General features: G+C 38.2%; 3 protein-coding genes across 5 annotated transcripts; all 3 read right to left on the reverse strand.

The window, feature by feature from the left end:
• Positions 1-4,125: 4,125 nt before the first annotated feature.
• LOC108900966 (P2Y purinoceptor 13) lies at positions 4,126-7,806 on the reverse strand. Of its 3 annotated transcripts, XM_018702259.2 has the most exons (5): positions 7,500-7,806; positions 7,182-7,296; positions 6,347-6,545; positions 5,854-6,243; positions 4,126-5,163 (listed from the first exon to the last, which is right to left on the reverse strand). In XM_018702259.2, exons 3-5 carry the CDS (start codon positions 6,524-6,526, stop codon positions 4,690-4,692), a joined length of 1,044 nt encoding a protein of 347 aa, XP_018557775.1. In that variant the 5' UTR covers positions 6,527-6,545; positions 7,182-7,296; positions 7,500-7,806; the 3' UTR covers positions 4,126-4,689. The 3 variants fall into 3 exon arrangements, with proteins under 3 accessions (XP_018557775.1, XP_018557776.1, XP_018557774.1); XM_018702260.2 differs by lacking the exon at positions 7,182-7,296 and having other exon boundaries at positions 7,500-7,801; XM_018702258.2 differs by lacking the exon at positions 7,500-7,806 and having other exon boundaries at positions 7,182-7,451.
• Positions 7,807-9,052: 1,246 nt separating this feature from the next.
• Positions 9,053-10,042, reverse strand: LOC108900888 (P2Y purinoceptor 13-like). Its single transcript, XM_018702154.1, has one exon. The coding sequence runs from the start codon at positions 10,040-10,042 to the stop codon at positions 9,053-9,055; it is 990 nt and encodes a 329-aa protein (XP_018557670.1).
• A 2,141-nt stretch (positions 10,043-12,183) lies between these two features.
• LOC108900889 (P2Y purinoceptor 14-like) lies at positions 12,184-13,624 on the reverse strand. The gene is given in 2 exon segments (XM_051065487.1): positions 12,184-13,320; positions 13,322-13,624. Coding segments are annotated over 2 exon segments (993 nt in total). The 5' UTR covers positions 13,502-13,624; the 3' UTR covers positions 12,184-12,507.
• Between the last annotated feature and the right edge of the window lie 1,250 nt (positions 13,625-14,874).

Genomic DNA, 14,874 nt, shown 5'->3' on the forward strand with positions numbered 1-14,874 from the left:
CCGTTTCTTTTAATTGTATTGGGAGGGTGAAGTCTTAAGTTCTTTCTGTGCACATATCCTGAAAGTGTCAGCAACATTTGGAGCAAACTTGTGCTCATTTTCCAAATTTGGCAATCACAATCAGGAATGAGCTAGGATGTCTTAACACGGCAGAGAACAAGGTGAACAGAGTCGATTCATTTCAATTTAGACCCTGTTTCTGATTCTGTCTTAAAGTTGCACTTGTAATAGATAAACAACTTAAAGGTATTGGAAAGCTGCATGAGGGAAAAAATAGACCTGGGGAAAATGCAGTGGGATTGTCTGTGCAGTCAAATGAGGGTTAATGCACTGTAATGCTACAGCATTGTCACAGCATCCAGTACCACCTTCCTCTACTGACTGACACAACCATACACCACTCCCAGTTAAACTGTCACCATGATAGATATTACACAGCACACACACTGCACATGTGTATACACACACATCTATTGTATCTATTTTCCCTATTTGTTTTTAGTTGTACTGTATAAATATTTATGGAAATCTTTTTTTTAATAGCTACATTCCCCTGTGCTGTCAAATTCAATTTCCCCTACAGGGATCAATACAATACAGAATACAGTGCTCAACACAAGGAGGGATTTTGGATACTGTAGCTATATTTCAGATGTTTTTGTGATGCTGATATTCTGAATTGGGTATTCAGCCCATAGATAATGTATTATAATGTATGATCTATGAGCTGCATTTAAAGTCTGTATTGGTATCTGTATTATATGTATACTCCTGTGTTGGATATCAAGTAAATTGTTGCTTATTTCATAAGATGGCTGATTTGCCTGCTTTATTTTTCATACTGTCAACAAAACAATACTTTCTGAAATGCACAATAGTTAAATCTAAGTTTCTGAAGTCTCTAGTCATCACGAGGAAATAGTATGTAGGTGATTATCTGTATCTGTAATGTGCTCACTTCATGTATGAAACATTTTAAGCTGTTCTTTGCTAAATAGAGTCCTCTGCTGGTGGAAGGTGAGCAGCTCAAATTGGAGGGATGAATATATTAGTTGGTGGATTGATGGTGCACAAAGTAACTGCATTTCACCACAGCATTTAAGTATGATATAACTATTTTGACTCAATTCATTCAGCACTCTCCTCACTTATCCTGTAGGATTCATTGAAATGTACATACTGTGATAAAAGCGACATATAGTAGCAGCTTAAATGACTGACCAAGCCCACTGGTTTAATGAAACAACTTTTTGGGGATTTTATAGTGAGAGACTAAAGGCTGGTATCCAGAGCCTGAGGTGTTTCGGCTGGACCAGTGAGGGAAAAACACCTCTTTGCTGACTCTACAGAGACAGTCACAGGTCCTGATGACCTCTATACTGTCAGCAGCAGAGTGACTGTGCAGAGGAGACACAGCAACAGCTTCCAGAATCCAACAGAAGATCATCAAGCAGACCAGAGAGACATAGATTAGCATTACAGGTATACACTGAGTTATAAATTAGTTATATACTCACTTTGATAAATTGATTCAACTGAAATATAAATACAGTTCTCTTGTGTTATTTCAGTTGATGGCATCATCCAACTTGTGTTCCTGATCACTGGTTCATTGCCACTGTAGTTTGTAGCATGTTTGCTGCTACAATCAGCTTTGAGCACAAATGGAGATATAATTCAGCAAAGTTAATTGTGCTAAACATCAGTTTATTTTTTTTTTTTTTCCTTGTGTGAGCTGAATTTAAAGAGAAGTTTAAAGTTTAAACTTTAAATATTAACCCTGCTATTATCAGTATTTTTAACAATGGATCACGTGATTACTTGTGAAACGTGTTGCTTGTTGTGATGAACACAGATAATTATTATCTGACTCCATAGTTACATTCAGCAGTTTCAGCTCATTGGTTAACTGTCTGGACCACCACTTTACTATTCTCACCAAAAAACTCTCCACTGTAACTACCTGCTCAGCACCAAACACGCAGCTACAGTGAGACATTAGATTGAGATCAAATTGGTGTTTAATGGGTTCAAAGCGAAACATTAAAGTTGCATTAATCAGGTGGATTCAGTACTCCAGACAAAAAATATCGCTCTTATCTGCTGATTGTGTAAAACAGGCAACTGTTTGCAAAGACTGTCATCTATCATGACCGATTAAGAAATAATAGCTACTACTACAACTCTAGAGTAGGTGTAAAGGATTTCACTTGACCGTCTGAAATCACATATTGCAACTGCAAATTGATTTTTCATAAGTCCATATTGTAAATTTCAAAATTCTTGCACACCATTAAGTCTTAGTGACAGATGCGTAGGATCAGCCTGTTTGGTTGTTTATGTCTATGACAAATGTCTATGTCAAACTGTAATAATATTACATATTAATATTTTCCACTTTCACTAAGTTAGATTTTTTTAAACCAACATCAGTCCTGGTCATAACCACCAAATATTAATGAATTCATAAGATTTTAACCCTTTAAATGCCAGTTTATTAACATGATGTCACTGTTGTTTCTTATGAAAAAAACCAATATGGTCGCCAGTGTTGATTTTTAAGGACATGTTCTCAGACTGCTTTTTCTCTCTACTCATGAATGTTAAAGTTAAGGTTACCTTTGGTCCTACATGTTGAGTGAGTGAGTTCAGTTTGTGAGTTGAGTTTACACCAAAGTTGTGTATCCTTGATGATGTATATTGTATACTCCTTTTCAACAAAAGTGTTAAAGAAGAGTGAGGTAAGCTTATTCAGTTACATCTTTCTTTCATTCAGTGAAAGTTTTAACAATTGAACAATGTGTCAAAATGGCTTTTGTCTAAAGCTCTAATAAGCTACCTAAAAGCCATCTCTTTGGGGCAGCTTGACATAAAACATTTTATAAACCTCTGTTGATTGGCATTACTGACGTGTATATTTGACAGGTTTCTCTGACATGTAAGCTGTACCACTGTGTTTCATCAAGTCCTCCACATGCATGCAGTTATATGAAACTGTCAGCTCCTATACCTCTACCTGCCCCCTATTTGTCTGGCTCTTTTCTGTCTCCAGCCTGCGTCTGCCCATACTGCTAGGCAACACTATCTCCAGGGTTTATTTAATTTCCATGAATGTCATTTAGAATTTCTCATAATTCACTACTGCAGGGTCATCTGTCAGAGGATTTAATCTGAGGGTGACGAACGGTCCTTCCCCCGGCTGCAGTCACCGCTCCAACCACCCTGTAGCTCATTAATTTCCTGCCCAAATATCAGCCTCTGTCGGCTACGACAGAGGGTGGGATGGCGGAAGATCATATTTCATTATCACATTAATCAGACCCACATGCAGACACAATTGTAAATCAGGTGGGAGGTGACAGTAATCCTGCAGAACTAGTTTGTGAATGCCCTGAAACCCGTCTTCTGGTGTTGTAGTGTTGGAAAAAGTCAATTTATTCCAGTTCTATAGATTTTTTTCTCCTCTTGTCCAATTCAAAAATTAATCAGGCACTGCTGCAATATTGTGAAAGACTTTATGCACTTCTTGCAAATGCTTGCAGCCTTGCTGGGCGTCTGCAGTTTCTGTTAGCTGCTCAAAAATCATCAAATGTTCCTAAGATATGCATCACCGTTGGCTGTAGAGAGATAAGTAAAGATAGTCATCTCTAATCACTGATTACCGAAAGTGAATCAAGCACAAATAGCTCCACATTTCAGACAAAAATCAATCAACTACACATTCATATCCTCTATGATGGTATCATTTATGTTAGCCTGAGCATGTTGTGAACTATGAACCATATAATCTTGCAATGCTTATGTGGTAGAGGAACTGGGTTAAGGTGGTTTCACCCTCCATTTTTATTGGCTGCCTTTCTTGCACAGCCACTGTAGCTTTGGTCTGCATGCAGACTGTAATTTGCTTTCATGTCTTTATCTTATACTTAATCAGAAATATAATTCCACCACATGTCAAGACTGCTCCTGTACTCTCTTAATCCAATCTTGAAGTGTACAGTATGTAAATACTGTAATGTGGTCCGTTTGTGGTGGCTATATGCTAATGAAACAGAGAAAATTATTTGCCCCCCTCTGTTATTATCAATATTAATGTTTACAGCATAAAACCTGAACACCATGCAATTGTAGTATGAAAAATGTTAATTTTATTATTATTATCGTTATTTATATAGCACAGAAGTTACAGCTGTAAGCAGTGTGTATTGCAGTCTTTTGTTCCCTGCTCATTTTCTTATCATTCAGTCCCTGGTCACATTTCTTTGTTGTATAATTACTGGAAAGTATGTGCTGTTGAGATGTTTACCCTTTAGTTTTGTTAAGGGAAAGTGCGGTTTGAGCGAGATTAGAGAGAAGGAAGTAGAAAATGACAATAAGCACATTAAGGAAATGTGTTGGATGACTTAGCAAGTAAGGGGCAGAAATGCTTGGTTAGCTCTGTATCAAAAACAGTGGTCATTGTTGGCACGCAACTTCATGATCCTGACATGTTTGACTTTTTTCTATTACACAGCATTGTTCATTTAATAGATATCAACACATTGCATTAATTTATAGAAGTTTTACAACCTTTGTCATCAAGATAAAATGCTATTTACAAGTAGAATAGCACATTCTTTCAGGAAGTGTCTTATCTTGCCTTGACTATTACAGTTATCACTTGTGTCCCATTGTGTACTGTCCATTGTTTTACTGTGGCATCCCATTATTTGACATTATGTTACTGTGATGTATTTGTGACATCTCCAGTTGAGTTGATGTTGCTGTGGGAGATTCCATGGTACCTTTGTGGAGTGGCTTACGGCAGAGTGTAGCAGTCAGTTTTTTCCTAAACACCTTACACAGGAACACGTAGATAAGTGGGTCCAGACACACATTAGTGGCTGATAGCCACAGGGTGGTTTCTTTGGCAATGAAGAGTGCGTTCTGGGCTTTGCAGTGACTCACCATGCTGCCGGTTTGTGTCAGAGTGTAGGGAACACGAGCAAAGTGGAACGGGGCAAAGCAGATGAAAAACACCCCCACCACCACAAAGACCTTTGCTTTGGTTCTGCGACTGGCTGCCTGAGATCTGCTCCTAGAGGCCTTGTATGACTCATAAACCTTCTTGCTGATGAACGTGTAGCAAACCACCATCAAGGCCAGAGTGCCCCAAAAAACCACCTGGAAGTATAAGTCAACAAAACATTAAGCAAGGCAGGAGCTTCACACAGTTTTTGTCTCAACTAATTTTGTTGTTGTTAGAGTAATAGTTAGAGTGGTTCAAAGGTCAGTTGTAGTATCCACCTTTTAACAATCATACTGATATCACAGTGAAAATGCATTAAACAAATAGTTCTATATTTTGTGAAAAACTTGTATTTGCTTTCTGGCTGACAGTTAGATGAGAGATTAAAATAACTCCTATATCTGTAGAATAAAAATGAAGCCTCAGGTTCACCTATAAACAGTGGAGAAACAGCTAGCCTGCCTCTGTCCAAACATAATCCAGATACCTGCACCTCTAGGGATTACTAATTAACATGTTAAACTGTATTTTGTTGCTTAATCCATACATAAATCATAAATCAAGTGTAAAAATGTCTAGTTGTGGTTTTTGCCAATGTTCCTGGCCAATTAAAATTCTATCTTGTAGCTCCATGTAAAACCACATTATGTTTTTTTTTTTTTTTTTTTTGGTCCTGAGCTGTACAGGCCAGACTTTCTGTTTCTTCCCGTTTCCAGTCTTTATGCTAACCTCAGCTGACCAGCTGCTGGTTCAAACTTCATATTCAGTGCACAGACATTAAAATTGTATTGATCTTCTTTTCTCACTCCAGTAAAAACTAATAGCTACTAGCAAGAAATAGCTACCTGACAGAAGTAGTTGAATCCTTCATGCCACATCAGGCCGGCTTTGCTCTTCATCGAGGTGCACTTCAGTCTGCCTCCAGAGATCCGTGGTGGCTGGTCACTTAGAATAACGTTGGGTAGCGCTAAAGATAACATTACCACCCAGACAGCAGCACTTAGCCACTGACCAACACGGACCCGCTGCAGGGCACACTTCCCAAAGGGCCTGACTATTTTCAGGTAGCGGTCCAGGCTGATGAGGCCCAGCAAGAGGATGCTGATGTACATGGTGATGTAGAAGAGAACCGCAGAGTACCGGCAGTGGAAGGCACGTAGTTTCCAAAAACCCCCATCCGCATCACTTAAAACTCTCAGAGGAATGGTCAAGGTCATTAGCAAGTCAGCCACCACCTGTTGTTGAAGGATAATGAGTCAGTTTTTGCCTTTAAAAAAAAAAAAAAAAAATTACTTGCTTTACAGTGACGACAAACTTTATGAAGCTGTCATGTCTTACCACATTTTTTAGAAAGACCACAAATGTTGAGGTGCTGGGGATGCTGAAGAAAATCCATGCAGCCAGGGAATTCAGTATTAGGGCAACTACAAAGAGGATGCTGTATAGACAGGGGAAAACCACAGCTGTTATGCTGGTATCCCGAACACACTTGGTGATGTTGGACACGGTGTTGTTCATCTTCTGATCTTTGGTGGACCTTGGGATGGATGAGAGAGACATCATATAAAGATGTAAATAAATTATGTAAACACTGTAATATGCCGTTTTCAGAACGTATATACGCTGTAACCATTTTCTGGATTTCCCAGAAATTCTTTAAGAGAACTAGTTTGTTTTAAATTGATTATGGGTTATTTGTTTATTAACTCATATAGTGTTAATAGAATTAAAACTGAAGGCCCAGGTATCTTTCTGTCTTTCAGTGCAACAAGTAAACTCCACTTTGTGCCTATTTCAGGGACACACGAACACTAAACGGTGTAACTGCTACAATTTACAACATTTAGTTGTATGTCACTGAATAGAATTGACCTTTCTCACAGTGGTATGACCACCAAATGAATTCAACTGTCAAAATGCAGAGACAGACTTAGTGAATAGCGATGAAGGCATTTAACAACTAACTCCTGCATTTGTCCTTTCTAAATTCTCCTCCAGTGTGAGAGTATCTGTCAGATGTCCTCTCTTTACACTGAAAACGAAAAGAATAACATTGAGACCTAGAGCAGGTGCTATGGCAACCAACATATACAACTATTGTTACACAAATTCTATCTTTGTGCTCAGTTTAGGCTTATGTTTTATCAAGAAGAGGCAAATAGTTGAGTCTTACCTTCTTACTGCGTTCTTAGTGCCTGTGACTGAAATGATGAATAAAGGGTTGAAAAACTACACTATTTCAAAAAAAGGAAGAAGTGAAATATCCAATTCCCCTTTCCCCTTAATACCTACAGGAAGAAAGAGAAACAAAAGAAAACCCACAATTTAGAACCTCTTGGTGTTACTTTAGTTCTCCAGTCATTTAAGAAACCCCGCTTTGACATAAGGAGGTTTTAGTCTCACTGTCTCTCTCGGTATTTCTCTCTCTCTCTCTCTCTCTCTCTCTCTCTCTCTCTCTCTTTAAGTGCGTGTTTGTGTTTGATGCTCTTACAATGGGTGGTCTCTGGAGCTACTGTGTGGCTGTCTTGTCACAATCCCAATGAGTTTGCCAGTCTTCCTCCGGGTGAAAGACCCTTTCCTTCCTTGCTTCCTGTTCCAATTGTCTGCTGAGAGGTTTGTTCTACTCCGTGCCAGTCCTCCTGCCTCCGCTAGCTTGCGTCAGTCTCAGTAGCTGTTGACAGGCAAACACTAAAGCCATGGACTCATTTTTTTTGACCCACATGTAGAGACGTCCTGCACTTTGCTGCTCCTCCCTCCACTTTGCAGCTTATTTACCATTTCTATCAGTTTGTCTTGTCTCATCACGAGAGGCCGTCTTAGCAGCAACAGCTAGGGGGACAAAAAAAAAGAAGAAGAAAGAAAACAGCTGTGGTTTTAGTGGGCGAGAATGTCATGTATATTGCACTTATTCTCATGAGGTGATATGTAGAACTCTAACCATAAACACAAGCTAGGCCCTGTCAGATGAGGCAAAGTTTTATTCCCTTTTGTACTTTCATGATAAAAATAGTTCTGAGAGCAACACAACATGATTTCCTGATACTGCATGGGTCAAGGCCAGAAATTGTGTCAGAGGGGGGAAAAAGTAGTTGAGAAATAACATGTATGTCACCATGTGTTTACTGCAAGTCCCACAATGAACACAATGTTTTATAGTAAATGACACAGATACTTGTGGTACCCATGACCCCCATGAACTAGAACTGAACTAGATTCTAAATACAACAAATACAAAAACCTAATTTTTAGTTTCAGTCACAGAACACTGCCACATTTGCAGGTGTTCAAGTTCATATTCATCATCAACGTATTCATCAGATCCTTTAGGGACTGTTCATGGGTTGAAAAAATAGGTAAATAAATGGAATGATTTCTACAGTTAGAAGATTTACAGCATACTTTATTTGTTTACAACTTTACACATTCTGATAAAGGAAGTACAGGCGTATTGCTACAGTAATAATATATCAATACAGTTAACAGTTTGTCCTTTTTGCGCACATCTTTTCTTCTTTGCAGTAAACCCTCCATCTTAAGCCACAAGTTGATGACAGTAGCAGATTGCACATTTGCAGAGCGCCATTAAAGACATGGCCTATTTTACTGTTACCACAAGCATTATTAGACCTAAGTGTGTGATGCAAATGTGAACAATAGATACTTAACTTGTTTTGCATGGAAGTTTGATTTGCAGTCTTTCTCCTAGAACTCTATTTGCCTTCTGAGTTTGAGCCTGCAGAGCTGTTAATTGTGAAGTTGTGTTTTGCTCACATAAAAACAGCATAATAATATCACCCCCTTGTAACGTTTATCTCATCCATCCTATTTCTATTTCCTGTTTATGGTTTTCAAGCTATTTAGAGCCACACTTTGACAAGACACAAAATGGCACAGCAAACGTTGATTTGAGATTAAAAAGTAAATGGAATAAATAGCAAAATGTTAATAAATACATGAAGCAATAATCTCAATCTACAAAATCTGCATTAACATCTGAGCTCAGTCTGTATCATACCTTTTTCATGACTCGTGTCAGAATCTACCCTATGGTGAAGTAGCCTCTGCTTTGCCTGCTGAAGCTACTTTAAATGAGATGGAAACATTTTTCATCATAGACATCAGTTTCTCCTTGAACTCCCGACATAGAAAGACATAGAGAAGTGGGTCCATGCAGATGTTAGTGTTGGCAAGCCAGAGGCTGAGTTCCTTGGCAAACTTCCCTTTTATGGGAGAACAGGGTGTACTGGAGGAATAGTTGACTTGTTCAAAAGTGTACGGGATCCTGACAATGTGGTACGGTGCAAATGATACAAAAAACACAATGACTACCAGAAAAACACGCAACTTAATCTTCTGGTTTCCCTGGTTATTATTGCTGCCGGAGTTTCGAAAAGACTGGATAACCCTTTTTGCAATGCAAATGTAGCAAACCGTAATGACCACGCTGACGATCCAGAAGAAAACATTTATCAACATCACAATTGTGTGATGGAATTCAAGTCCAGCCCGTCCTTTCAACTCCATACAAGTGCGGATCGCTGTCAAATTGTCTACTGATTCAGTACTTAAAATGATATTTGGTAAAGCTGTGCCTCCAAACTGTGTTACCCAGACTGAGCCTGAAATCAGTTTGCTAAAAGTCAGATTCTGACTGAAGAATTTGCTCTGAGGTGTCATGATCTTGAAGAAACGGTCCAGACTGATAAATCCCAGGAAAGTGATACATGTGTACTGTGTGCTGTAGAAAATGGTGCTCAAATAACACGACAGAGAAAATAGTAAATTTGATGCACCCGGCAAGTCACTTGCAGCTTTGATTGGAATGAGCAAGGTCATAATAACGTCAGCAGCTACTAGATTTTTCAGGTACACCACAAAGGTAGAGGTGGACTTGAGGTGCAGAGACACCCAGGCTGCCACACCGTTCAGCAACAAAGCTATGGGGAACATCAAAAAGTAGAGAGCTGGTACAATGGTTGGGTTATAATAAGAATCACACTTGGAATCATTGTGAGATGTCTGATTCGATGGCATCGTTGCACCTGGGGAAAATGAAAAAGTTGATGGTTATGGTGTTGCTTAATACATAGTAGTATGAATAAATGTTTTCCAAGCAAACTTTTTACTATAATTTTTTCCACCACACATATATGCTTATCTTCCAATACTTATTTTCAGTCTTGTATACAGTCCCATGTCCCTAATTTTCAAACCCTAAACAAAAAAGTAAATGAATAAATAAGGGTAAACATATTTGAATACAAATCATAGGCTTCCTTGTCTTGACACGGCTTTTTTCTTATAGACGTAACAAGGTCAAAGAAGTTACTAATTCAGTTCATTAAACACATATAGCTGTGTTATCAGTGGTGACTTGTTGTAGTTTTATATATTTTTAAGTAATATTGATAGATATTTATACTTTTTCAGGATCATACCATTACCATTTTTCAATTTGACACTATAGAAACATGCTGTTCTTGTATCATAATGAAGTATATTAGGTGTTTTAAGACAACCGTTCAGCAGAAGATGTTAAAAGAATTAGCTGTGCAGCTATATTTGTCGTCATGCATCAACTTATCATAAATGAAATACTAGGTTGTGTATTAATGATTAGATTAAGATACATTTTCATAACTTACAGCTGATGACTTGACTCACTCTTCTCAAAGTTGCGAGGTGGATCTGTGTGACAACAGTACTGATGTGACAGGTGTTAAGATACACTGTTGATTTTCCTAGCAAACAAATCAACAATTCAGCTGTGATGAAAATGCCAATTTATCAGGACATATGCAAAAATAGGAAAAACCCTCTGGTCTTCAGCCAAAAGCAACACAGACATCATACACTCAGCCCACAGTGTAAACAACACTCAGAGCTGGGTTTGGATGGGATGAAGACTTAGATTCAGGGCACCCCATGCTTCCTTTGGCCCACACATGTACCTCAGACATCACAAACTGTGTCTAACCATTAATGTGGAAATGATCAAAGTTAGCATATATGGTTGTCTACAGACAAGAACCTTTGACCTGAACCCTGACCTTTTGATGCTAGTCATCCTCTGCTTCATTAGCACAGCAAATGATCTTAGAATTGACATGCTCTTAGCTCTGAGCATCATTTGGAAGGCTGACTACACATCACTTTTCCCCACTCCATAATTATGTTATTATTGCAGGCAGAAAAAATAAAGCAAGAAACATTGTAACAGTAACTGATAATTCTGTAATATAAAAGATAAGCAGACTCCCTCTCTTTTTGTGCCCTTCATTTGTTTGTTATTGTCACTTATTGATTGACTTATTGCTTGATTGCACTTGTAACTGCCGAGAGTGACTTCACAGCAACTTGATATAGTGGAATCATCTGACCTAAACGTGGACTCACATGTTAAAGCCAACCAAAAGGTCCCACAGACTACATCAGGACTTATTGTCTCCTTAAACAAAAGAGGGTCAATAGCTGCCAAGAAAATTTATTCTTCTGACAGGGTTTCAGGTCCATTTCTGCAAACCAATTAAAAACATTTGTTGAATGGTAATAGTGTTTGAAATAGTCTATGGAGTATTGTGGTGCATTGGTATTTAATTTTGATCTTTAATTTCACTGTTTGCCACTGAGGAGGACATTGTTGCATATACAAGTAGTTTATTACTTAGAAGGCAATTAAAGATAATGGAATCTTTTAGTGAGGCCCTGAAAATCTTAATGTAAGAAATTCATTCACATAAAAGAAATTAATTTTTTGTCAGTGCTCTTTTGTAGGGACATTATTAAATTTGGGTTCAGGATTTACAAGAATTGATGTGGGGAGATTTATGTTATCATTGAATAAAGCCATTGAAATAACGGACAAAAGATGCAGTTAGTGTATGTTGTTCTTTTGTGCAGAAAAACATGAACAGTGTCTCCTCTTGAGTAATGTTTCATAGGCAATCGAAGCAGTAATAATGAAGGGGATAATATGCACATATACAACCCTCAAAAAGCTTTCTATATTATTGTGTTTATTATAATACTGTTCATTTAAATCCCATACATCATAATGTTATAACTGGGACAACTGGATAATGGTGAGACTTTATCTGTATTGACCGCATCAAAGAAAAACAAAACATGATTTCAAACTCATATTTATTGATAGAGGTCTCACAATAGCATTTCAGTATGAGATTAAAACATAGTGTTGGATTATGAAAGAAAGAAAGAATACAGCTCATGTTCTTCATCATATTTATATGTTGTGTATTTATCTCTACCATGTTTCTCTTAGTGGCTATTTAGCCTCAATAGATGCTAATCTATGCATTAGATCACTAGAGGGCAACATAGGGCAATGGTACAACATAAAGTTACTACTCCAAGCTTCTCTTGCTTCCTGAGTTATTCATCCTTTTCTCTCCATAAAACAAAACAGCCTAATTTTAACATCTTATTTATCTCTAACTTCTTAAAGGAACTAATTTTAATGCTTAACAATGTACTTTTTTCTACTGTGACACATCATCATTTGCACCTGAAAATAACCCAACACAGATCCCTCTAGCTTTCATCATGTCAGCCAGTTTGTCTCTGTACTCCCTGCACAGATAGATGTAGAGAAGAGGGTCCAGACAGGCATTCGTGGTAGAGACCCACAGGGCTAATGAATGAACTATCAGCAGCCACTTCTGTGTACAGACATCGACATTAAAGATTTCGTGTAGTGTAAAAGGAATGCGCATTATGTGGAGAGGCACAAAACACACGAAAAACACCAGGAGGATCGAGAAGACTCGTAGTTTGGTTTTCTTCTTCCCATGGCTGTTGTTGCTCCCAGAGTTCCTGAAGGACTGCAGGACTTTCAGGGTGATGCGGATGTAGCAGAACACAATCAGCATGCTGACCAGCCAGAAAAGAATCTCCATATATAAAACTACAAACTTGTGAAGTGTCAAACCAGCTGAACCTTTCAGAGACATACAGAAATCTCCTGTCACATTAACAGGATCCTGGTTAGTTAGAATGATGGTTGGAATCGCTGTGCAACCAAATATCATCACCCAAACCAAGGCAGACAATGCAAGACTGAACACCACATTTTGTCCTAGCATCTTTCCACGTGGTCTAACAATTTTGAAGAATCGGTCCAGGCTGATGAGACCCATAAAAGCAATGCTTGTATACAAACAGCAGTAGAAAATGACATCAGAGAAACGACAGGCAAAGACCTTTAACTCAACTGCTGCTCCAGGAAGCATGCTAGCTGCCATCGTCGGGAGCGTCAGAGTCATGAGCAGGTCAGCGGCCACCAGATTTTTAAGCATACACAATGAAGGTGGAGTTGGAGTGGAGGTGCAAAGACACCCACGCCGCTACACCATTGAGCAGTAATGCAGCGGGGAACAAGAAGAAGAAGAGGAGCGAGACAGCCTCATTTAGAATCACTTGGTGGTGCGGGGTGCAGTCAGAGGAGAGGTGTGATGTGTTGTTGGCCACCATCATAAAATCTGGAATTAAAAAAACAAAACAAAGAGACTTAAAAAATTTTGCACACTGCTGGACTCTTTCAGTTCTGAAGGGCCTCTAGAGCAGACTTACATCCAGAACCTTTGTTCTTTTGATTCATTTTTCTGAACTGTCTCTCAAAGAATTTCTAATTGAAATAAGCAGATTTGATCACTGATTGCTCATTGATTTGAGCACTGGCATGAATATTTAGTGATGTGAGAAAATAATACTGAGCTGTAGGGTGGATTCCTTTTGGAGTAAATAATTGGATGAAGTCTGAGGTCGAGGTGGAGCTTTGCTAGTCAGTCATTTGACACTGAGATCTGCTACTGCTCTAAAATTTTCCAGCTTGCCCATTTGGACCTGATTTGCATTTGTCATTCGTTTAAAAGACATTTGGTACTATCATTTGTTTTTCAGTGCTCAACCAAAGTATTTGAATGTGTCCTGGATGCCGAACTCGACACTTCCACTTTTGACACTCATTGACAGAAGTTATGCAATTGCCGGATTAGTTTTCACCATAATGAATACAGAAGCAGAAAAGTTGCTGAGTATACTACATTGAATCTACCAAATTTTAGAAAGATCTTTCAGATATTTATCTTCAGTCCCATTTGCACAATAGATTTTCTTCAAAGCTTCTTTTACTTGTCTGCCTCTATTTGACTATTTTGTAAAACGTTGCACATATTAAGTGTAATTGGACAGGAGTTTGCCCAAATTCACCTCATCAGCGAGTGCGTTTGTGTAATTAAAAAAAAAAAAAAAATCACTCAGTGTCCAGTTTGAGCTGTTAAATTTAGAGTGATAAAATTATCAGTGAATATAAAGAGAATGGGCTGTGACCATGATAACCTAGTATCAACAATGGACAAAGAAACAGAAAAAACCTTTTTGGTCTGAATTAATCTTAGTAAGAAAGCTAATTTGACACCTCTTGGGACTTCTGGCACACTTATAATTGATAATGTGGATTTTTTAATATTCATCCTTGAATTTACATTCACTATTTTCTGTGATTGATTAAGTTTAACGTATCTTCCTTCCACCACAGATAGATTACTACTACTGACCATTACATTGTGAGAAATGTAAGTGACTGGGCCTAAATCTGCTTCTCAGTCATAGACATGCACAGAAACGATAAAAAAAAAACACAAAAAAACAAGCCGTGTTGAGGTGTTCTTTAGATCTCAGGCTCAGTCTATTCACTTTTTCTTCTAACAAATAATAACAAACCAGATATTTATCTGGATATTTATCTATTTTGATCCCTTCCATGACTTCTCACTGTAACCTGAAGAACCTTTTTTTCAGGAAGTTGTGAAAAATAATATTAAGCCACTCACCAAGAATGTTAACTC

Source organism: Lates calcarifer, linkage group LG21, assembly GCF_001640805.2.
Source record: "Lates calcarifer isolate ASB-BC8 linkage group LG21, TLL_Latcal_v3, whole genome shotgun sequence".
Lineage (NCBI taxonomy): Eukaryota > Metazoa > Chordata > Actinopteri > Centropomidae > Lates > Lates calcarifer.